This window comes from Strix uralensis, chromosome 15 (assembly GCF_047716275.1).
Source record: "Strix uralensis isolate ZFMK-TIS-50842 chromosome 15, bStrUra1, whole genome shotgun sequence".
NCBI classification, from domain to species: Eukaryota; Metazoa; Chordata; class Aves; order Strigiformes; family Strigidae; genus Strix; species Strix uralensis.
The window spans coordinates 12,236,044-12,261,174 of record NC_133986.1 but is presented as its reverse complement, the minus strand read 5'-3'; the positions used below and the strand labels follow the sequence as shown (position 1 = coordinate 12,261,174).

General features: G+C 39.0%; 1 protein-coding gene across 1 annotated transcript; it reads right to left on the bottom strand.

Moving 5' to 3' along the window:
* Positions 1 to 308: 308 nt before the first annotated feature.
* Positions 309 to 25,131, bottom strand: BUB1B (BUB1 mitotic checkpoint serine/threonine kinase B). Its single transcript, XM_074884475.1, has 24 exons — positions 25,046 to 25,131; positions 24,219 to 24,381; positions 23,659 to 23,718; positions 23,275 to 23,419; positions 22,161 to 22,357; positions 21,883 to 22,061; positions 21,574 to 21,767; positions 19,547 to 19,641; positions 17,159 to 17,385; positions 16,768 to 16,880; positions 15,028 to 15,125; positions 14,686 to 14,738; positions 14,119 to 14,229; positions 13,790 to 13,868; positions 13,303 to 13,405; positions 11,962 to 12,248; positions 10,852 to 11,021; positions 8,593 to 8,739; positions 8,308 to 8,420; positions 7,866 to 8,027; positions 6,999 to 7,141; positions 5,315 to 5,486; positions 4,875 to 4,981; positions 309 to 864 (listed from the first exon to the last, which is right to left on the bottom strand). The coding sequence occupies exons 2-24, from the start codon at positions 24,359 to 24,361 to the stop codon at positions 675 to 677; spliced, it is 3,288 nt and encodes a 1,095-aa protein (XP_074740576.1). The 5' UTR covers positions 24,362 to 24,381; positions 25,046 to 25,131; the 3' UTR covers positions 309 to 674.

The following is a 25,131-nucleotide window of genomic DNA, read 5'->3' as shown; positions in this document are numbered from 1 at the left end:
CTAGCCCTTGCAAAAGTAAATAAAACACTTGCACTGAGAAACAAAAATTAAAGTCTGCACCTTTTTCACTCGTGACTTCATCTACTTTTTCTTACAACAGTCATCCATGAGAGCACATTCCAAGCAGAATCATCCAAGTTGTTTCCAAGTGTCCAGGAAGTCCTGTGTGGTTATGAAAGCTGCCACCAAATGAGAGGCTTTTGTATCCAGCAGTCACAAACAATTCCCAGTCAGGCAGAAACACTCCAGCACAGATAATAAATCAAGTGTTTTGAAATCATCTGACAGTAATGTTTAATATGACAGAGTTGCTATCAAAATACAACTTTATTGATGAACACCAATTAAAAGTCCAACTAAACATAGGACAAAGACATTTCAGAAACTGCAGTGTGAACTGGGTATTAAACACATTTTTAAGGAGCTACACAAGGGGAGGGGGCAGTTATGACAACCAATTTTCTCTGGCAAACTGCTCAGACAGACTAGTTCATGTAGCAGGTTTAGGAGGTTATCTATGCACTGATGCCATATCAACATTCTTTAGTGAATCCCACATGAAGTATTGCAGAAATGGCTACAATCACTGTTCGTACTTACATTTGAAAAAAATAAATAAAAAGTTAACAACAAATTCCACTCTATAATACAAAATACATTTGTCCTCTATGAAATCACAGGAAGTTCTCCAAGAGGAAAGATTCTCCCAGTGCAGCTAAGGATTCACAAAGACGTTCTTGGAAACGGCTGTCAAACATGTCACTTATTTCCTCTCTTAACTCCCTCAGCAGAGACACTGTGGACTTACCATCTGCATTCAGAATTCTCCCAAAAAGTTTACCCCAGAAATCACTGTCAACAGTCCTAAAACAAATAGAGCAGTTTCAGTGAAACAGTAGGCATACACAACAATTTCCACTTATATTCAGCACTAAATGTCCTGAGAAAACCAAGTCTGAAATAATAATTTCAGTCACATGAGTAAATGTAAAAGAAATCTAGGAATGTATTGTCGAGTTCAAAACATGTGGGCCCCTTTCTCCAGTAGGCTTCTGGATAGTAACCAGAGAGGCTGTTTCACAGGCCCATCAAAACCACTATTTTTACAGTTACCTCCTCCAGGGTACCTGACCACTATCACCATTCACATTGAGCCACGGCACTTTTAAATTAAGGAGTTATCAAAAGCATTCTTTGAACCAACAAAGTTGGCAGACTTCTTTCATGAATAAGGGGTAGAGGTAAATCTTATCCCTCACAGGTCAATATTAAAGGAAAGCTGCAAGAGAAATAAAGAATTTTTTTAAAGAATTAAGGAAAAAGATAGAGTGGTTTACAGCCAGTTTTACTTTTTTCCCCTGCCTTCTATCTGCCAGAGTTCTCATATAGGTAACATTTCAAAGACAATTAGTAGTAATAAATCCCTCTCTCCCAGATATACCCACACAACATGAATAAAAAGGTTAAGTGACTCATTAAAGTCTCAGAAAACTGCTATCAGAGCTAACCCTTTGTTCTTCAGTCTCACACTGAAGTCCATAGACCGCACTGCTTCTGACTACTGAAGCACTTTTCTCCCTCCAGCCAGGAGTTACATTGGCTTTGAACAAATTATCTGCCTCTGCTTTATGTGACTCACACAACAGCAGCAGCTATAGTCTCAGAAGGAATCTGGCCTGTGCTATTACACTAGTAACTCTTACATTTTCTAAAATAATTAAGTCATACAGAACATAACCAAGAAAAAAAAATATGTAAGACTTGAGGCCATTTTCTTCATGGACTTCAACAAGTAAGAGGCACAGCAGAGGAGGTTACATGTTGGTAAGGATGTCTAAGGAGTTATGAGTGACAAAAATAGTCCTAAAAATTCAAACAGAGCTTCTATACACTGCCTCACATAAGCCTGCACAGATGAAGTTTCCTAAAATAGTACAGTGAAAACTAAAACCACTCCTGGAACTGAAAAATCTCCAAATCCATTCTTCAATAATGGTAACATGCTAAAAACCCCTCCCCTGAAAAACAGGTTGTCAACCTTATAGTAATGCTCAAAAATAAAAAAAGAAACTTGATCAGAGTTCACATTCTACCCTTCCAGAAGTTCTTCCTACAACATTTAAGTGTTTTGCACTCATTCTGTCACCTTTTAAGAGGGTTCTGCTTTAGTGAGTGCCATTGGCCTCAGAAGATCAATGTTGTGCTTTGCCTTGCAATTCCCCACTGCTTTGGTATTTTGTTGAACTGGTAGTAAAATGAGTGGCTTTACCAGTCATTCTACTATCTTTTGTTTAATACTTCAAAATATTTAAGTCCTTTTTTAAAAGCCTTCCTAAGATAAGGAGGTCGTGGTTGCATTTAACACCAGTCAGCCTGCTAGTAAGAAGCCTTCTTTCTATTTGCCACTGCCTAAATTCTCAGAACATTCTTAGAGGAAAGTTATCCTGTCAAAAAAACCCCAATAAATCCAAACCAACCCCCAGAGAAACAAAAAACCACTTTCCAAGTCACTTATTGAACTTTTAGCAGAAAGGACAGAAGTAACATGATCCTTAGAAAAGAAAAGTAGAATTATTAAAAGTAACAGGAAGAAGAATCCTGTGTCCTCACGGGTGACTGTATGCAAAGGGTAAAGCGCAAGATTAATATCCATCAGCCGACTCTTCTCTCAGGGAAGTGCTTAATTGTGCAGCCTCTTCTGGTGGATGAAGATTCCCTGCAGCAGTAAACTTGCTTGTCAGAGATTACTTGAGAATTTATTGAAAGCTTCAAATTGACTGGAGGTTGTCAATTAATAAGAGCCTAAAAGATCTATGTGTGAATGGAAAAAAAGATTCAGGGCCGATTCCTTATTCCCACATAATGAAAGGCCTCATTTACACTGTTGATGTAAGACTTAAGTATAACATGTAACTAAAGCACCTGTACAAACATTTCTTGGAATTCTTGATATTGAAAACTAAGTATGGAAAATGAATAGTCTGTTACACTTTCAGAAGCAAGTAGAAGAAAATGGAAATTCCTCATTTGTGCTCTCAGCTCCAAAGCAGGGTTATAAACTGATGCACCCAGCAAGCGATGAGCCATCACAGCCTGGTTCTGGCTACATAGAACTCATCCCAGGCTCTACCTTCTTTCCAAGTTCTACTTTTACCCAGAATCCTATTTCTTTCAATCCAGTGTCCCCAGCTTTGACTGAAATTCCTTTCCAACCGACCTCTCCTCTCCAAACTCCCCATAACAGCCAGCCCTATCCTTCCAAACTCAAGACTTACTATACCTGCTGCTCAGCCCTCCTGCTCATTATCTAGACAGTTATTGCCATTTTTCCCATACCCACATCCAGATTGGGTCCCCAACACCCTGTTCCTACCTTCCCAACTCAGGCCTTGTGTGGCTTCATCTGCAGTAGCCCAATTTAATCTTTTGCAGAATTAAAAAAGTAAACAAAATTTAAATTAAAAAAGGCAACACTTATCAGAAATCTGTCCTTCCATCCCAACAGGATATTGCTAAAAACAGACCAAGTTCTGATAGAAATTAAGGAGTCCTATTTTTCAGATAGGAAAAATAGGAGAAAAATAGGAGTCCTATTTTTCAGAGCACGTCAGATTCACATAGCTCAAAGACAGGTCATGTGAGAATATCTGTCAGTAGAGAGCAAATGCCAGTCTCCGTCAATGATTGAGTTGCCTTTTTTTTTCTTAGTATTTCTGAAAGAAAGGCAGTATAAGATGTGTATTTACTGCCAACCTATGCATCACTGATATTCACCTGTTCAGAGAGCAATCACCCTTGGTGATTTTGTTCTTCACAGCCTAGTCCTGCACGTTGATCCTCTGCAGAAAAAAACAAGCACTACAGGGTACGGTGTGGCACACATGGCCAGTACTCAGCAGAAGCAGGCTGTAGCCTTGTACATACTGCTATCAGTAGTAGAAAACCAGATATATGCCCAGTAAAGAAAAAAAGCATTTTTTCCCAGTACACAGCTTAAGATGATGAGATTTTTTTCAAAGTAATGCAGGTTGCTAGGGAACTGGCCAACTCCCAGACTGGTAGTAGGTTTTCTTAAAGCAGTGGTTACAGAACTATATCCACACCACGGGTGTAGCTAATAAACCATGATACAGCTATCTGTCAAGTAATTTCTGTCATGAGCAGAGAGTTCTGGAAAAGCCTTATGACACACTAAGGCAGAAAATTCTGCAGGATGTGACTAACAAAATGAACAAGTGTTTAGTCTAAGAACAAACAAAGGGTAGATGAAGGCAGAGTAGTTTTATAGACAAAACATGTGACTAAAAGAGAGCGGTAGAAATTAATACCTGAGGACAAACAGCAGCTTCCAAAAAGAAGCTGCTTGCACATGCATCTTAAATTTTAATTTTAAATTATTTTCCTTCTTGTGCACGTATACTGTTTCTGCAACTGTTACAGACAGAACCCTGGCATCAGTGTCTTAGTAGCCCTTCAATATAGTCTAGAATGAAAAAAAAAATCTCCATTTCTAAAGCAACATGCTTGTGTAATTTTTTTCCACTCACCACTTCTAAACTTCTCCAAGCTTGGTCTATCAAATGAAAAGAGAGACTAAAGAGTCTGGTCTGAAAGGATAGGAAAAGCAAAGTCATCTTAACTGGGCTGCTAGGCTAATATTCAGCTTAAAATTGTCTCCTACATAGAACCAAGGCTACTATACAGTGAACAAGTCTAGTAGCTTCAAAATTTAAAGTCCCCACAGAACTAATGCTTTTGACAACAACAGCACTAAGTTCTGTGCTCTAAGCTTTGAAGATGGTACCACTGTAAAGAAAACGAAGGAAGTTAGAAGTCTGTTCTTTCCCAGCAGCCTCCTCTGCAAAAGGACTTACTTCGATACATTTTGGCTGATTTTCCAGATGGAATTCTCTTGATAGACCTGGACATGATCTCCAAAGAGCATCAAGTGGACTATATCTGCAATGCCAACCAAGTCTACCTGCAATCACAACAAACATTGGAAAGTTCAAGTTCCATCAGTTTCTGCAATCCACTACAGATTTCTACTGTTGGCACTTTTACACATTTAAGTCTAAATTGGTCGTTGCATCAGACTCTTCTGGAGACCTGCTAAGCAAGAAAAATTCAAAAAGTAAAGTTCTGGTCTTATTGTAGATTCCTAAATAAATATAGTAGTCCCAGGCACTCAACAGTGCTGCTAGTCCCTTCATTTATTGCCAATGATTTATTCAGATGAAAAATTCTCCTTATTCAGCATTTATTGATCCAGAGCTTTCCACAGAAACTAAAATGTCCTCCTAAACAGACTCACCTGATAAGGAAGAGAACTTTTCGCCAGAAGCTGTTGTCCATGGGGGGTCTGAGATATGGGAAAGCTGTTGGGCAAGCTTACGCGAGCCTGTAATCTCAAATCTAGACTGTGAGAGAAATCCACTATCTTCAGAGCTCTTGTCATCTCATCATTAGCAAATGGATCACAGATCCTGAGCAGAGGAAGCAAATGAAGCATAAGACAATCCAGCAAACTTTTTTTTTTTTTAAATGAAATTTAACAGCACAGTGAATGTGAGTCTTAGCTATGTCAATGCTCCCCTCTGATGGTCAGCCTAAGAACTACTGCTGAAAGGACTATCCCTGGATGGGGAACCAGCTGGCAGCCTGAAGCTTAGAGGTGATACTGGTATCTCCAGAGTAAGCAATAGGAGACACTAAAGGGTTAATGATGAGGCTGTTTTGATATTTGTCACAGTTATCTGAAACATAGTTGGTGGAAGGGGAGAATAGCATAGTGTTAGCATTCCTCCCTCTCCTTCAAGGGTACTTTATACAGAAAGAATTAAGCTCCATAATACTCTAATAAACCTTTCCTAGTCTACACACCAGGGAGGACAAACAGAAAGGGCAGCAAGGAGTACCTGCACAGATGACAGCGTACTGCCAAGCCAACAGCATAAACAGACCACACTTCTCACTACTCCTCTTCTTACACACTTGTATGCTGTGAGCTTGTTTTGTAATTTATACTATGCACTTGTCCTAGTATAGTTTTTGCTATCTAAAAAACCATTATCCTAAACTTTTTGGCAGTTTATCTTGGTTTGTATTTGCCGCAGAGAAATCCAGCGGGAGAGATCCAAGTCCAGCAAGCCACTGTTAGATCAGCGACTTCCAAATAGGATGCGTGCACCCTAAGGGGTGTGCAAGACAATCCATTTGGGTGTGTGAAAAAAATATTAAAACTTCAGTAGTACATAGATGCAGTTTATTAATAAATAATATGAATAAGTTAAAGAAATTATAAATAAAATATATTGGGGGTGTGCATGTTAGACAACTAAGTTCAAAATTAATATAAAGTTAATAGCTATTTTTAACGTATCAGTGAAGACTAAGAACAGCCTCAGTGAATTTCTTCTAAAGGAATTATATCTGAATCATCAGACATGCCAAAGTTACCATCTTCCCACACTTAGTTCACAGATCACATTCCAAGGAATATGTGACTTTGTTAACATAATATGGGAAAGAGCTTAAAGAAAACTAAATCTGCACATCAGGTTACAAGCTGGACTGTAGTGGAGGGTAAGGAATCTGTTTAAGAGTGTCTGGATATTCCAGTCCCACCTGCCCTTTGTCTTCTAATTTCCTGGTTTTCAGATAAGTAAAACCAGAAGGCAAGTTATTTACCAATATCCAGTCAGCTTTCTAGCACACCAGTAAACACACCAGAAACTTGAGAACACAGGTAATACACTAAACAAAATGTTTTTGCTAAGCTTTACAACATCATTGTTTACTTTTTCTATAGAAATAAATAAAAAGATAGGTTTATTGCTAAACAAAGTGGTTTCCCTATTTTCAGAATACACTGTAGCCTACAAAAATTGGACTGCAGTATCAGTACCCCAACTAAAGAGGAGAAATTACAGAAGAACAAGCACTGCAGCTGAAACTGAGCATTATACATCCTCCTGTATTCATACAAAGATACAAACCTGTTTCCCAGAAAAAACACCTCTGGACTCAGATCTCCATGGACAATCTCTGCTTTGTGCAGCTTCTCAACCACACCCAGAAGGTTATAAACAACCAGTAGGATAACCTCCTCCGTGATGGATTTACAGCCACGAATAACATCCTGAAAACAGGGAATAAATGTGTATCTATATGCCATTCTACCTTAGTTTAAGTGAATATTTATAGCTCACCTTGTTTTTCCTACTCATCTGTACAGAGATAACAGTTCTACCCCAAATTCAGTATAATCAGATTTTGCCCATGATCAGCCCAGTCAGAATTAAATTCATGAGCTCTTAGGAGGCACTATTATTTAGAAGTGGACAAAAGATCAGGAGGAGGAAATTGAACTGAAGACTGAAATGACTTTAATTTGTATTCTATTTATATGCAACAATTCAAAATGCACTTACAAGACTTTATTTAAAATGTAAATCCTTCAGCGAGACACTAAATGCTATGACTTTGCAATAGCAGACTGGAAGACTAGAACTCATTGAAAGATACCAAGTTAAACAAGAGTTTTAGATGCAAACCTCATTGTGGAATAATGTGTGGTTCTTGGCTCAGGTTGTTTATCACTCATGAATAAAGAAAATGTGAAAAATCAGTTCAGGTTTGTCTCTGAGAAGCAAATTATCTACAAATGAGAAACCAGCTCTGAGGCTAGAATAGACAGCCCCAATTTGTGCATAGATAAAACAAAAATCAGAGAATCTAGATTGCAGGATTAAACATGCGAAGCCATCTTCAGCAATGAGCATAATGACAAACAAAATTCCCTAACGGCATGCTATGCAAGAGTTCATGTCTTCTACATTTGTACTTTGTTTGTCTGTACTGACCCCAAGCGTGAAGCGATTTATATCCCTGTGCAAAATAGCACAGCCATCTTGGTACAAGTAACAGCTGCAATTCTCACTGAAGCTTTGGTCAAAATCAGTATTCAGACGCTCCTGTAACTGAAGTGTGATATAAAAATCCCAAGGCACAGGCTGAGAATACACCTACAAGAAGGTACATAAGAACATTTATTTTTGGAATATAATGAAAATTGCTGATGATCTTACTTCTTCTCATCCTTTTTCTTCCTCCTCGCTTTACCAAGGAAGACATTTTCCACAGTCAAGAAACTTTTAATCTATATCAACAATTAGAAAGAGAACTTGAAGTAGCAAACTTCATGCACAGCGTTCAGAAGTTAAGACCAAATTTACATTTCAATTTATATTGGCTGAGGAGATTTTAACATTACCCACTTCTTGTATAATAATTATTATGTGTTACCTTTATTGCAAATCCCTTTGCATCCAACTGGGGGAAGTGGGCTGGAATGGCAAAACACATCTTGTATTCTTCATTGGCCCAATATTCCCATTTGATACAGTAAGTCTCATTTCCTGTTATGAAAGTTTACATTTATGAGCTGTCACAGCACATGTATGTACCCAGGCTGTTCAAGTTATTCCCCATCTACACCACATAAAACTAGTGAGGGTGAATATAAAGTACATTTCAAACCAATTAGAACATAAATAGATCCCTTGCACTGTAGTGTCTGGCATAACCTACCTAGCTCAACGTCTTTCTCGAGCTCCATGACAGGCAGAGCGCCAGTCTCCAAATGAAAATCTGGAGCGGCAGTCAACGATTCTGGCATAGGATCTAAAAGCTTTTTACGCTGTTCAGCACTCCACAAGAACTGAGTTATAGCATCACCTAGGAAGAGAAGTAATAGAAACAGATGAGCTGAAACTAGGTGTTGAGTCTCTGTGACTTGACTGTATCTGTCAAGAAAAAGTAACCTGGATATTGGAAGCTTTCTATCTGCATACTGATTTACTGCATCACCTCTCAGCACGTCAGTTGATCTCTTTCCAACAGTTTCTTGTTTTGTGAAGTGAACATAACACTCACCTTTGAAGCTACCTTACTGACATCCTGAGGTCTTAATGATTCTACTGTAGCATCACGTAAAATGTATCTTTCACAAGAGACAAAGCTCTAAATTAGATTAGGTACGCCTGCTCAGCCACAGCAGAATTGACACTCATTTTGTAAATTAACACTCCTTTTTTAAATTTATGTCCAGAGTGAGCGATCAGTTTGTGATTTTTAAATGAAGGGGTTTATTGAAATTCACTTCTTTGAATACAGCAGGGGTTTTACATAAGAAAGGGAAAACAAAGTTGGACTCCAACTCTGCTTCTCACTGCGACATTAACAATTTAATAGCTTTTACCTCCTGGAAGACACTTAAGATAATTACACGTAGGTCTGGGTTTATTTTCCTGCATAACAGGACAGAGAGAAAAAATCATTCAATAGATGAGTTCATCTGTACAAAACCAAGGTAGCCTGAGAAGTGTTGAACTCAAATGATCAGGCAAACACAGCAGAACTAGACAGCTTCTACTGACTTCCTCTCCCAAAGACTATGACTAGTCATGGGTGACATTTCAAGCTTTCACAGTACAAAGGTTAGAATCAGAGTATCATTACCTACTGTTATATTTATTTGAAAAGCATTCTAGTAAGATACTGCTCAGGAAGTAATTCCTTGAAAGTAAATCCAGGAAATGTGGTAGGGAGAAGGCTAAATAGGTGTTCTACTATTTAATCATCACAGACCTATGAAACTTACTGGCATATTTTACAGGAATAAACTGACAGACATCTGAAGTAATTTTTCTGCTCTATGCAGCATTAAGGAGTCCTCAGCAGAATTACTACATCCAGGTTGAGAACTGCTTGTTCAAGGGAGATGTGCAAAGCAAGGAAAAAGCAACAGGAATCATCAAAAGTTTAAGAAAGGACCATTAAAGCCTCTGAACAAATGCCTTCTTTTTCTGAAAAGAATCAGTAAAGATTCTTCATCTTGCTTTAAAGATTAGTGCATATGAAAAAAAAATGAGTGTAAGATCTATCCAAAACGTTTCAGCTATTTCTGTGACAACACACTTCTCCTAATTGTACTTTCATTCCAGGTCCCAAGCATGCTTCATCATAGTCTGCAGACACATAATAATGTATTCTTCTCTAGAGTAGGTAGACTGAGAATTTTCAGATACACAATTCTAATTAAAATATCATAAACTGAAATCAAAGGAGTTAAAGCAGGTTGAACACCTTGAAAACTGTCATTCAACACAAACCTAATTCAACAGGCCAGATTTTGAAGGCTTTTTGCGACCATTCCTGTTCTAACTGTAATATAAAGACTTACTACAGAGAGAAACAAAGGTCTTTGGCTCAAAGAAAAAGAATTAACTATTGAAGTACCAGTATTGTTTTCATCCAATAGGAAAAAGAAACATATTGCGAAGCAGCACAGTAGTTTACAGCAAAGTTGAGTGCAAATTTAAAACCAAAATTATGCAACTTTCACTAGATTTCAAATTCATATTCACCTTTTCCAATGTGGCGCTTATCAGCACATCAGGAGAACACATGGTATGATTACAGACGGGAAAAAAAAATCAAGACAAAACAAAGCAGTCTTAAAAGTTCTCACTACCACCCAGCGCAAATCTTTCATTTCAGAATTTGACTTCATTACTCCTACACACTCCCTGCTTTAATACCTTAAATAACTTCTCCGTCACCTTAATATTTACATCTTTGGATGCTGACAAGCATGCTACGCTGCATACCTCACTACTACTTCTGACAAGGGAGACACAAGTTTAGTCACAAGTTAAAGTAACAGAAAGTACACAGAAAGCAGAGTAGAATATAGGAAGTACAGAAAGAGCACCATAGTTTTACTGCAAGTTATTTGTTGTGAGTGAAACTCAGTTTAGTACTAACCAGTAATGTTTTCACTGATACCTCCAGAATCAGGAGCCATTTCAGCAGGCAAGCTCCGGGCAAGTTCCAGTTTCTCAGGGATATGCAGGTATTTAATAGTAGATATTTGTGTAACAGAGGAAAGAGAAGATCCTGAGGAGACAGAAGAACCTGACGAGCGAGTATCTTCCAGGCTTGCTTCCATGATCGGGCTGTAAATAAAGTCATCAACTACTCAGACTTTCAGAAGATAGTGTCTAGATAATGTCAGCCTAGTGACTATGAAAGGATTCTGTGCACTCCCAGCCTTCCTTATGTTCAAGTCATTTCTCATCCTTAGTGGAAAACCAAGAGTCATGTCAGAGCTTCATTTTAGCTTCATGATTGTTTATACTCAGAATCTTAAGTCTACAGATGAATTTTATCTTCTCTTCCATTAAATATGACTGCTACAACAGAAGACATACTGAATGTTTATTGCTCCCTTCACTACCAAAATTCAGTCCTACAGTGATTTTAAAGCAGTGGAGGGTTGGGTGGGAAATAACTTTTGCTCTTCCTTCCCAATTATAATCAGCATGGTTTCCCAGGGAACTTGCCAAGTACACAAACACCTTCAGCATGGTATACACGTTTACATGCTAACAGGTAGCAAATCAACATTTCTAAATTAAGAAAACCCCATACAACAGATGCTTTTTTCTTCACAATGATAAGAAACAGGAGGTAGTTTTCCAGTTTTTTTCTTCTCTCCAGCTTTTCTCCTCTGTAGAAGAAACCTAAGCCGTGATCACCAGATGCATTTTGTATACTAAAATAACTACAGAAGCATATGAGTATAAAAGGAACTGATGATTCTACTTTTAATCTCTGGTTACAATGACAGAATGCATTTATTAATTTCTTTGCAAGTTATTCTGTAGAAAAAGCATGGAGTTAAGTCCCACAGCAGTAATGCTGAAAAGCCAAGTGGGTATTGCTATCACCTCTTAAATCTGTTCAAGGCAAAACGGACCCTGAGCTAGAGAAATGGCTGTCTTCAGGATACTCTGATCTCTTCAGAAAATCATTTCTTCAGCAACAGAATAATAAATCCACAACCAATGAAAGACACACAGCAAAAGGGGCTTAAGATGCTTTGCTGTTAATTACCTCAGTTTGTTTACACAAAGAGCTTCACTGTAAGCTCCCTCACAAACGGGTGTTTCTTCGTTCAGAGGTGCACTCTTAGGTTCTGGGCAGTCTTCCTTCAGGTCACACTGCGAAAAAGCAGGAGCTGGGACTCTCTGAGCTACCACCCCATGAAAGGGCGTTGAGGCCAGATGGGCAGCTCTGACAAAGTCACACGTGTCTTCTGGGTTGGCACAAAGGGTTTTGTTCTTGTAGGAGCCTGTCACAATTGCATCTTCAGTCAAAGGCTCAATTCCATTCAGCTCATCCTGAAAAAAGTAGGAAGAGACAGTGAAAAGCCTGTAGATTTTATGACAAATTTTCTTTTAATTTATTTAAAAACTGAACATTTCTGTCTCCCCTTTCTTCCACCCTACCACCTTCCAAAAGGAATCTGACCCTCAGTCTTTGTGTACTCTACTTACATTGCTCATTCAAACTGAGTAATTGAACCCTCACTGTAATACAGTTGCATGGGTTTTTTCCAGCTAGAAAGGGTAGCTTTGTTACTCACTGCAGAGCTGCCATGAACTGTTAAAAGGCTACTTAGTATCTACCACCCCAAAACTGCATTTCAGTACAGTTATAAGCACATTATTAAAGCATTTACTAAAACCTTGGGCACCGAAGACACATAGAACATGTAAAGCAGAAATATTCAGTTATCCAGACTGACTCTAGAACCCAAATCAGCACGATGCCTACCATGCTTAAGCCTACTAAGTATTTCATATTGTAGCTGTACACAAAAATCTTTCTCAGCTCAGAATAAAATCCTCTCACTCAACCAGTCTAAAGGTCTGTTGTGGCATGCAGTAATTAAGTCCTTTGGTGAGACAACAACTACCACCTCTACTGAAAGCTTTACAAACATCTGCAAAGCTGCCACAGACAGACACATAGCTTAGGAAACAAGACACAAAGGTTTAAGGGAGTCAAGTGTATGGTACTTTGGGTGAGGAACACAGGAGCTAAGATGCTTGTTTGAAAGCATTGGGAAGAAAGTGGATGGAACAGGAGGTAGTGTTTGAGAGTGCAACCCTTCATCAGACAAACTTTTTAAAGTTTCAGCATGAGTAATCCTGGCCACTAATCAGTTGCTTATCTCTGTATTAGCCACCTTAAAGCCTAATAGAAACATGAAATTTCCAGTGTAATCTTAACATCACCCAAATCACTATTGCCATGACAGGGAGAAGTTTAGAATCCTTGCTTATCACACAGCGTGTCAGTCCAGCCAGTCTCACTCAGTTCAACAGTAGGACATTCTATGGTGGTTTCTCCTGGACAGGAAATCTGCTGTGAGGTAAACTGTGGCCTTACACAGGCGTCTGGCAGCATGTTTTCCTTTGCAGTTACAGAATCTGAAGGTTTACGAACAGCAAGAGGGCGCCGGGAACTTTTCTGTGTATGATCTGCAGAACAACTAAGATAAAGTTACATGCCATTAAATATTTATTAGAGTAGCTTCTGATCTTCAACAGATTCTTCTCAAGAGTTTAAGCCTACTGATAATTTCAATCTACCACTTTCTACTACAGAACTACCAGTAAATTGCAATACATATAGCTCTCCAGAATGAAGAAAGTTTATATAGCAGCTTAAATAGTTCTAGACTGAGGAGGAACAATAGGAGAGTATTTGCTCATCATGGACTTCCCAAGTAGAGTAATAAAACAAAAAATACAAACAAAACAAAACCCCACCCCAGATCCATACAAGAAACAGTACTGTATTTCAGCTGCTACTGAAAGTGGGCTGATACTGGAGTTTTCCCTCCCTCTGAAATCTAGGCCTTGAGTAATTCTACCTTGTATTCTGATTTCTCAAAGTAGAGGATTCATCAAATATGGAGAAAAGCACAGCAGGATCCGGTGGGGGAAGGAGACCTACATAGGTAAAGAAAAGCCAAGAGGCTCTGTTGTATCAACAGTTTTTCCACAACAGTGTATCCAATGCTACTCAAAACACTTCATACAGTCTTAAAAATACCAGTTCTAGTAGGAAGTTACAGAACTGACATTTAAAGAAACCTATTAAAAAAAAAGACTTGCTTTTGTCACATTAACGAACCACACTTTTGCCACCATATTATGTTAGCTAGCTTGCTCTTTTTAGAATATGCTTCAGAATTTGTACCTTTTTTCCCAAGGCTGGCCTCATTTCTCTGTTCCTTCTGCTCATCCTCAGAGTCTAAAAACACATTTCCCCTTTGCGTATCTGGGCATACATCAAGAGACTGGATAACCTCTGTCAACAGTAACAGCAGTCAATTCAGGTCAAAAGTAAATTTCTCCAGCATGCACCCTTCCCAACAACAAAAATGAATAAATAATTTTTGATTGTATTCCTCTACCAAATCCTCTGAAGAAAAAAAAAACAACTTAAGATAGTATCATTCTTCATGTTAAACTCTTAGATTTTAGTAAAACTGCACATACTAAAGTGTGAAGAAAGCTCTTCAGCTATTAAAAGAAAAAAGCTCTTCTGTTTCAAAGTCCTTTCAAATAGTGACAGTTCTCAGACTTCAGATGCTCAGTCTTTTGCTGAATATGATTAAAGAAACTACTAACATGTTCTCATTTTCATTCTTCTAATCCACCTAGACTTTTGGTTTTAGTTTGTTGCAGTCCTGCTATTCATATAAAAGAACACTTCCCTTCAACACAGCCTTCTCCTCAATGTTAAAAAAAATTAAATACTTACCCTCAGAACAAGATGGTTTATGTAGTTGAGTATCTTCAGAGATCTGGAATTCACTGTGAAAAAGATACAACCTTGTCTCTTATGTTTTATGAAGGTGTGTAAAATATAAGTAAACTTTGTAAAAAGGGCAAGCCAAGCTGACATATTCTACCTGTAGGAAGTTAAGATCCCTCAGACTAATCAAAGATATATAAAGACAGATTACAGATCCTGGTTACAGGCTGATGCCCAGGGTTATATTCCATTCTGCCTGGGGAAGCAGGCTGTTAGTGATCTATGCTACTCTTAACTAAATTATTCCCACAAATTTTCTCATCGCTGGCACAGAAAGTCTCGTACTACCTTTGCAACTGAAGTTGTTTCTCCACAACTTCTGTTGCACTGGAAAAAGTAAATCCTTGCAGTCCCAAAGGTGGTGAAGCTTCGGTTATCTCTGTTGGCTGCAGAAACAAAACCATATTTTGGTTGGAATCACAAGCCATGCAACAAGGTTCCAAGAACATTATGACAATCCTGTGTAGGTCGTTAAAACCCTGATGGATTAATAGTTGTCTTTAGCCATTTGTACTTAATTTACTTGCACAAAAAAAAGTACATTCTTATTGCTTAGCGTAGTTAAAATGTGCAATTTTACTCTTTGCAACCATATATAACTTTCATAGGAGATTTTAGCTATACTGCAGCTATTAAAGACACATTTAATCAGTTACATAGCTTACATCAAATTCACAACACTTTGTATTTCATTATCTAAAATATTTACTACTGTGTTTCAAGAGAGAGTGCAAAAGCAAGAACACACTTTATGAGCCCAGCTGACAAAGTTGGGAAAAGGAAACACTTTAAAATAATTAACTTTTACTTGTTATGTGCAACTTGTAGGAAAACTGTGGTTTAAACACTACCAAGCAATGACAGACTGAAGTACACTTGCTTGACAGATACTCTGCTCAAGACTGGTCTGCATAGAAAAAAAAAAAGTCTCATACATAATAGAGCATTCTACTGCCTATAAGACTTGGAGACAAATCAGATACAGCTTTGTGTACTGTCTTGGCTGGGATAGAGCTAATTTTCTTCACAGTAGCTGGTATGTTTTAGTCACAAACCCAAAACATAGCACCAGTGTTGATAACACGCTGGTGAGCTATTGCTGAAAGTGCTTACACAGCACCAAGGTCTTCTGTTCTTCATGCTGCCAGCCTAGCAAGCGGGCTGGGGGCTCACAACACCGGGAGGGGACACAGATCAGCTAGCTGACCCGAAGGGATATTCTGTACCATATTACATCATGCTCAGCAGCAAAATCTGGAGGAAGGCTGGACGTTCAGAATTACGGCATTTGTCTTTCCAGTAACCATTATGCGTGATGAAAGCCTGCTTTCCTGAAAATGGCTAAGCATCTGGCTGCTGAGGGGAAGTAGTGAATGAATTTCTTATTTTGCTCTGCTTGTGTGCAGAGCTTTTGGTTTACCTATTGAACTGTCCTTAGCTCAACCAGTTTTCTCACTTTTACCCTTCCAATCCTATCCCCCATCCCACTGACGGGGCGTGAGCAAGCAGGTGTGTGATTGCCTACCCGGGTTAGCCCACACCACTTTGCAACCCTTCACTTCTTTCCCTAGTTCCAGCTGCTTCTCCTGTCTTCTTTTACACCACAATTCTCTATATAAAAGGAAACTGCACACAAAAGAGCTTAAGAATGAGCAATTCACCCCTGAGCATTTGGTGTATCTTTACTTAAAAAAATTTGTAAGTCTATACCTTAACATAAGATGTCTTGTCCAATTGTTAAATAATTTAACAATACTTGTAAAGTAACACTACAAAATTTGAAGTCTTTGATTTACATTCCTATAGTGAAAGTATATGGCTTGGGAACAAGTCAGGGAGAATAAAAGAAGTATTTCTCTGAGCATTCATTTACCGGGTAATGTATGTATACAATAGTCTGAAGCATCCTTTCAAAAAAAGTTTTAAAAGTGTTAGCCAAAGAGAAACATAGTAGATATTGTTCCTCCTTTGGTACTTTTACTTCAAATAGTAGCTATTTGTAAAAGAACAGTTAAACGAGGACAACACCTGTTCACATGGTTGTTGCTGCTTGTCATCTTTTTTCTTCTTTAATTTCATCTCCAACTCCTCAATTTTCCTTTGTATTTCTTCCTTCTGCTGTGCTATGGCCTGCATCTCCTCTAAAGAAGAAAAGCTTATAAGGCACAAAGCATATTCCACACGCAATCTGTGGCTAAAGCCTAAATTATTTTTAAAGGGGCTTCTTTCCCCATTTCACAGCTTACACGCAAAGCTGTCAGACATTTTACTTTCTCTATACCTCAGAGAAGTTAAATAGCTATTCCAGTTGAATAAGAAAAGCAGCGGCAATAACAGACAGCTGTATGCTGATAAAAAGTAAGTATAATTTTACAATCCCATCTCAGAAAGTCTCACATCATCCCATACAGAAGCATACCTTCTGCTTTCTTTTTTGCTTTCTTTCTGTAGATTTCAGCTCGGATTTCTTCCAAAGAGAATTCTTCAACTCCAGCATAAATTTTATCTTTACAGTACATCACCACCTCTTTCTTTTCTTGAGTATCCTGCTGATGATTTTGCACTCGTTGCAGTGGGTCTTCCTCTTTCTCAGGTTTGCGAGCACTTAAAACATGGTTTACGCTGGGTTCAATTTTGCAGGGAGTCCTGAAAAAAACCATGCAGTTATTACTTTGATTATATGTACTTCACTGTAACACAGAAAAACAAGCACAGGAGAAAAAATGGCTAATTTCTGAATCTGGCTGTCGAACAGTGTAAAGATAGTCTCTTCTGTTGATAGAAAAAACATGAAAAATTAAGTGATAGCACATAAAAGGCAAGCAGACTCAGAATTGTGTGATGAAAAAAACCAAAACAAAAAACCCCAAACAAACTGTTAATAGGGCCCAGTCAAGAGCAAATACAATTCTTATGATACTCTGAATTGCTGCTGTGCATTCTGGATCATGATCTATGCTCCATCGATCTGTGTGACCACACAAGTGACAAGGATGATTATCCTACAAAACATAGTTTATTGGGGGGAGGGGGGGGGGGAGAATCAGTGGGACTAAAAATGGAAGATCTTGGACTAGATTAAGCCTGGCATTTTAGGTTAAGAAAAAATGTAAGATTTAAGATGCAATAAGAGGGGAATCAAGGAAAATGTTTTGCATGCTTAGTAACAGAAATTAAGTGCCCCATTACAAAAAAACAACCAAAAAACCCTACAAAAACCCCATCACTGTACAGTGAAAGGAGTTAGTAGCAGTCAACTTAGCTTGAAAGTGCTGAAAGCGCTACACACTAGTTTCAGGAAAGAGGAAGCAGAATTTGTACAGTTTTACAGATACCAGTAATCCACATGACTTCAGCAATTATTTGTATCTCAATAAAAGATGTTCTGAACAACCAACCTTGAGAAATACGTAAACTGTGGTCTGGGTAAATAGTTAGTTCAAAAGACAACACAGTGCACAGTTCCAAGACATCTGTTTTGTTGTGCATATGAATGGACTCCACCCTAAAATAATCTTGGAGATGATGAGGCAAACAGGTGCTCCTAATGGTTGGGGGGGTTTTAAAGCTTTTATTTGTGGGGTGGGGGCTTATTACCAATATCACTACAGGGTCCTTCTACCCAAATCTCCAGATGACAACTTATGGCATGATTTGCATCATATTTACACAATTTCAACACAACACTTTCAGCCTTCATTTGGTTCACGGCCACACCATCATGAGGAAATGGACTCAAAGGCAGACAAAAAAAAAAGTATCTGCTTTTAAGCTTCCAACTATATAGCATAAAACTATATTCAAACTCTCTGCTCAAGCTGCTTACAGCTAATTTCATGTGACATTCAGTTCCCACCCACCCCTTCCTTTTCCCTGGCAGAAAAAGATGCTACCTCTGTAAACAAGTGTTCATCTAAGAGAGACCAGCATGTCAAGAGATCTAATTCCATGGCATCACTGACTGCCAGGAGCAAGAAATAGTCTTATAGCTTAGACAGAAACTTTTTTTTTTTACATATTCTTAAACTAAATTATGATATGTCCTTGGTCAGAGCTACTCTGCAGTCAACATGCAACAAAAGCCACATGAAAAACCCACTGGTAGACACCTTTCAACATGCTTTGATTATACGTGATCCAAAGCCAAGGAAGCTGTCTGCAATATCAGACATTCTTTTCCACTTCTCTCTCAGGAAAAGCCTATATATTCCATGGCCATCATTAGCCACAGAACAAGAAAGTTAAGCAGCTTTGCAAAATAATGCTTTGTACTCTGCTCTAACAAAACAGAACAACCCCATCTCCTGGGATTTATCAGCATTTCAGTGAGCACTGTACAAGCAGGAAGGTTATTTCAGGCAAAACAGCACTACTCCTCCATAACCTAAGCAACATTGTTGTCATGGAAACTTTGATAGCTTGTTTCAGAATACAACTCCAAAGAGAATGAGTCCCAAGATACTGGAAAACAGCAATAAGCCATCTCAGTCCGGGGCTGCTTTCATTGCAAACAGCATCCTAAGAGAGGTAACTCTGGTTTTGTGTAAACACACTGAATTAAGCCATTAAACTATTTAGCATTTATAAATATGATAGAAGCTTCCACATAATGAGCAGCAGTGTTCAAATACTTTCCATGTCCTTATGTCCACTGCAGCCTCTGCCATCAAACCAAAGCACTAAGAGCTTCCAGGTGGCCAGATTTTTAGATTCTTGTAGATCTGGATACTTGGCAAAACGAGCCAGAATTTTACAAAGCAGCTTTGATAATTTCAAATGCAATCCCCATTTCAAACTGAAGACTCACATGACTTGTTGCTGAGCTGACTCTTCCACATATGGGGTGAAACCAGGCAGTGGGCAGGGCACTTCTATACCGGAATTCGCACTGCTGCGAGGGCGCTGAGGAAGGGAAAGTCAATGTTAACGGCTTAAAGATTCATTTTTAGACTCTACATTCCTCTATACACTGAATCTCCCTTTTTCTGGTGTTCAGCTCATTTGTAGCTTTTGTTATTTAAAAAAAAAAAAACAAACCTGATAGACTTTTCCAAGATTAATTTACAAGATTAATTCTCTTCTGATACATAAACAGTTACAGACCAAGACACACTCCTCCTGTGTGTCCTCATCAATACCTAGTTTCTGTTATTCTGAAGGAATGCTGGTCAAGCTGGGTATTCCATTGCTCCTCTTGTTTGATTTCCAGAAATGCGATGGTCCTCATTTTTCAGCCAAGACTGTCCCAGTTTTATAATAGTATTCCTTCTGCTGTCCACCAAGAACCTCCAGTCTTCTCAATTTTCCTCTCAGAGGCCATTCCAACACCACAAAAATCACTTAACTGCTTCTGAGGTCCATTATTTAAGAGAAGACAGATGGAATTTAGTCTGGCAACATGCTACTCATCTGCCTACTATATTCCCTTTGACATTTAGGCAGATAAAGTTACATCGTGGGGACATTTCCCTACCTTCTCTTCACTACCATATTTCAAACTGTTTACACTTAGCCATCTTCACACCAGCAATAAGAGAAGCCTCTTTCCTCTGTGCAGCTTTTAATATCTCAAAGCATTTACAAAAGGTTGTTTTTTCAGTGTAATACAAGCCAGAATGAGCACCACACTTCAGTGCAGGGGAAATAAACATCCTCAAAGTCTTCTGCTAGTTGAAGCTGCTTTTTTAAAGCTAACAAATTTCATGAAGGGGGGGGAACAGAGAAAACTCTTAAGGACAAACATTAAAAGAACACAGAAGCATTTGGGGACCAGAATGAACATGTTAAGCAGTCCAAAGCAAGGCAACTGATAAAAGTTTTACATTAATAATTCTTCCTCCTCATTCTTCTCAGCTAAATTAAGTGAATGGAAAAGTTCAGTAAATCACAGGTTTAATCAAATTGCTTTGTATCTGGCAGTAATTCTTCCTGGAGTTTCCATCAATTTCAGATCATTTGCTTCCCTCCCCTCATCCTAGTTTTTGTTTCTAAGCTTCATTTATAATGACTTCTATATTGAGAAGCCTAAAATATTTTTATCATCTGATTAACTTTCTATTCATCCTCTTATCTACAAAGAACAGCGGAACACTGGAGGTTATCTAAGAACCTATGAAACTTGATTTAATAGGATTAATTTCCTTCAGATGTCTTCAATCATTTCTCTAGAACAGCTTAAACACCTGTAGCACAGCTGCTTCTTTTCATGTCTCCAGCATTAGTTTAAACCATCAGAACTTACCTTCTGTCATCCTTTTTTCATCTATTGGCAAGCTTCCCTCTATTGTCCAGATAAATATTCCATTGATACAGTAGTTCTTAAATTCTTTTGATCTCCACTCTTCTGTTTTCCTCACAAGCACTTCAAAACAGACTTGCAGAATGCTGTACATGCCTCATTTCCATAAGATAGGCAATGAGTTCTTCCTTCAGGTTGTACTGTATGGTATCAATTTAACTCTTACTCCTCTTTCTTACGGAATTAACTAATGCCTGGCTTCTCTCCCTTTCTTTGGCTAGTGTTTTCCCTCTTATATTCTTTTTCTGCTCTCCAAACAGTTTGGCAGGGCATCTCAACCAATTTTTCTGGTTAGCAACAATCATAATTTCTTGATTTAAGAACTCCAGAGAGCTTTTTTAACTTATTCTAGCAAGATCAGCTTGCTAAACTTGAATAGGTTACACAGACAGAAACTTTTTAGGAAGATCTGTAGTTACAAATAGACACATACCCCAGGCAAGGAAGAAAGAATATGACCTTTGTCTCAGGGATCAGAAGTCAACAGCTTATACACACCTTCCTCTTTTTTGCCAGTCCACTTTGAGACTCCTTACCCTGCCAGAGTTCCAAGGTCCTGCGCTCAGTTCATTCTCCTTGGCTCTCGGGGCTGGAGGTGCTGTCCATGGCTGTGGTGTAAGTACAGGAATCTCAGGTCCAGATGATGAATTTTCATCAAACACAGCAAAACCCGGATTATTTGAAAGCTGCTGAGAAGTTAGAGTCTGGAAGCTTCTGTTTTGGTTAGTGGCTATAAGCAAAAAGATTTATGCAAATTAACCTTTAACTATCACACTCAAGTGTAAAATCCACAACAAAAAGATGTAATTCTTCCAATAATATGTGGTTTCAGCAACTGAACGTACTTTTAAGTGCATCTCCTACACGACTAATTGGGGCTCTCACTTTTTTCTTCCCTCTGCCTTTTAGATCTGCCAATGAACTTCTCTGAGGTTCCATAGCTCCCAGAAGACCAGTATCGTTTTCATCAGGAGTTTCCTCAAGCCCCAGCAGCGTCTGCCGAGAAACACGGGTCTGAAACTGCCTGAGAAAAATATTGGAGAAGTCAGCATAAACTTCACTGTACCCACTGACCCACATAGTAATGATTACTCCAAGTTCTTCCCTTCAGCCAGAAGCTTACCTATGATAGGACTGGAGTTTGTCCAAAGGTTCAGCCTTGCGCTGAAGACCCTCCTGGAATATCAGATCTGCTTTCTTAAAACTTCCTCTAGCCTCAAGCACCTCTGCCCAAGTGATGTAGAGTAGTGCCAGTGTTGTTCCAATTTCCTGGCTATGTAGATAACTGTACAGATCCAAGGGCTCGTTACAACAATCTCCCTGAAACAACCAAAGTATTTCAGTAATCATGTTGGACTACAAAGGATTCCAAGCCGATGTCTGAGTTTTGATGGCTCCTGCAAGACCCCAACTGATTTCAGCACAAGTCTTACAGGAGCAGCTGTAAGGCCAGGACATGCAATTGTATCGTGGCACAGCACACAAGGTTAAAGAAAGGAATTCCAAAGCAGAAGGATAATAACAAGAAAAACCTCTGACTGCATGTATATATTTGTTAATATTATTACCAATCACTTAATTCTAGCCTACATATTCAAAGTCAGTAATTTCTTCAGTTTCTTTTTTTATCCGAGATAATTCAGTGATTGAACTATGTCATATTAGTATTCCTCAGAATAGTTATTTTAGCTTTAGATCAAGTACAACATATTTCTTATCAGTTTCAGAACTGGTAAATCAGCTCAGAAAGCTAAACCTGGAGAAAAGCTGCTTTAAGACGATGAGAACAACAAAAAGTATAGCAATGGAGAGAGAGGGCAAGACCAGAACACACTCAGCTTGGTTTTGCTTAAACACGGGATGTGGATACAAACCAGAAGTTAAAATAACTGTTAAGACAGATAACACACCTAAAATGCATCTTTAAATCAATTCCTTTTCTCCTTAAATAAGTAATCAAGCTCTATTCATTCAAATTAGCTTTTCCAAAACAAGATTTATGAAGTCTGTAGCTGTCCAAACTGAATGACCCTAAAAAAAGGTCTGAAGATCCTATTGAAAATGAGAAGTGTAACTCAAGAGCAGGTAACATGTTTGCAGAGAAATACTTCTAATACTGCACTAGTTGTACATCATGTTCTTTGACTCTATCGTTACAAAAATCAGCTTAAATGTGCAAATGACATGCCAAGTACCAAGAAAAAGAAACATCCAAGACATATTCACAAAATACTCACAAACTTGAGCCAGAGATTAAGATAGCGGGGATCTTTGTAGTATCGCTGCTGTTCATTGAGTGCTTTCACCGCCCTTTCCAATAGTGCTGGGAGATTACTCTCCTTTCCACCCTGGGGGAAGGTTTGCTCTGTCCACTTGATGTACCTAGAGATGGAATAGGAAGTCAGTTCTGAATAAGATACAAAGCTTCTGTTTCTGTACAACATAAGGAGATTTAGAAAGAAAATTAGGCATAATATTGAAACACAACATATGATTCAAGAAAACTGTTAGAGAATTTATGTTCTAATGAGTTTTTCATTAAATTACAATATTTTTTCCTAAACTTTTACAAGGGTATCTGACCTTTCTATTCTTTCTTCTGAAGTAAAAGGAAAACTTACCGGTCCCAGACATCCAGTGGATCATCTCCAGAGTAAAATCGGATTTCCAATTCAAACTCCCTAAAAAAAAAAAAAAAAAAAAAAAAAAAAAATTATCCATTCAATACATGTGTATAACTGTAAAGACATTTTCTACTCTGTAAACTAAGACCTTGGCTCTCACTGATACCATTTTGTAGGTGTAAAAGAAAAAGGCTAGGTTCAATATATTTAGACTTGAGCTAAACGGAAAGCAATTTTCCATCCACCAATACTCCAATGTATTTTTAAAAAATACACACTTTTCTTAATGAATACATTTAAAAGCACAACCAAATCTCCCTGGTGTTTGCTGCTTAAATGCTCTATCACAAACCTAAAAATAGTAGGCTATACTGTACAGCACCCACAGCAAGCAGTCCTAAATACCTGGAGTGTGATAGTAGCAGATGTCAGTTACTAAACTTCTGTTCTTTTATGCCCTTTTTAATGTATATGAGATTAGTACAGTTAAACAAGACATAGAACAAATGATGAGGAGGCAGGAAGATAAAAGGGAAAGGTGTCAAAACATCACTCACTGCTTTTTGAGTTGAACCGCAGTGTGGGTGGAGGTCTCCTGCTGAGCCAGTGCTTCCTGCAAGGTGGCCATGACACGTCCCTGCCGGAGGGGCTGCACATTCTCTTTGCTCAGCTCCCACTCATCGTTGCACTCCTGTGACATGACAGCCTCTCTTTTAAATTCTGTGTTAACAAACAAAAGCAACAAAGAATTGATTCATTAGGTAGGATACTAACCCGAAACCTGACAGACCTGGCTTTCTTTACCTGATCCACCACACTTTCTATGCAACCATTTCGGTCCCCAACTTTTAGAGGAAATTGGGCGTTTAATTCCCCTCCATGGGAAACACATGAAACAAGAGCTAAGCACTTCTTTACAATGAAGAATCTCAGGCAGGTGATGCCAGCAGGAAAGGCTACTAAGATTAAGCTGTTTCTCTCCCCACCTGCGTGCTCCCTTCCTTCCCCCGAGATTAACACCCTCTCTGAGGCTGGCGAGCGGCGAGCTCCAGCCACACCGTAAACTGAGTCAGGTCCCTCAGGCTCTTCACCTACAAGTAGTTGCAGCGGGCCGGTAGTACAGGCGAGTCGGTGATGCGACGGCCAGCAAGGACGAGGAGCGCGGCGGAGACCGTCCCTCACCGCGTGGAAGCGAGCAAACTCCCCGCCACCACACAGCGAGAAGCCGCTTGCTCCGCAGCTCCACAATGGCGGCTCGCAACCGGAACGTGCCCCCCACCCCTCTTCCCTCAGGCCGGGATACGGAGCCCCACGCTCTCCCGCAGCGGCCGGAGGGAGGAAGAGGCTTCCCTCAGCCCACACCGCCCGCCACAGCCCCACACACCAAGCGCGAAGATCCCACGTCCCTGACGAGCGCCCGAGCCCCACACCCCAACGGCAGCTCGGCCTCAGCCCCTTCAAAATTCAAAC

Excerpts from the sequence above, each read along its gene's own strand:
- BUB1B (XM_074884475.1), bottom strand. The coding sequence starts at position 24,361 with ATGTCACAGGAGTGCAACGATGAGTGGGAGCTGAGCAAAGAGAATGTG. Across the intron at positions 23,420-23,658 it reads CCACTGGATGTCTGGGACCG|GTACATCAAGTGGACAGAGC; the intron begins GTAAGTTTTCCT and ends TTCCATCTCTAG. Across the intron at positions 4,982-5,314 it reads AAAGTTCTCTTCCTTATCAG|GTAGACTTGGTTGGCATTGC; the intron begins GTGAGTCTGTTT and ends TTGTGATTGCAG.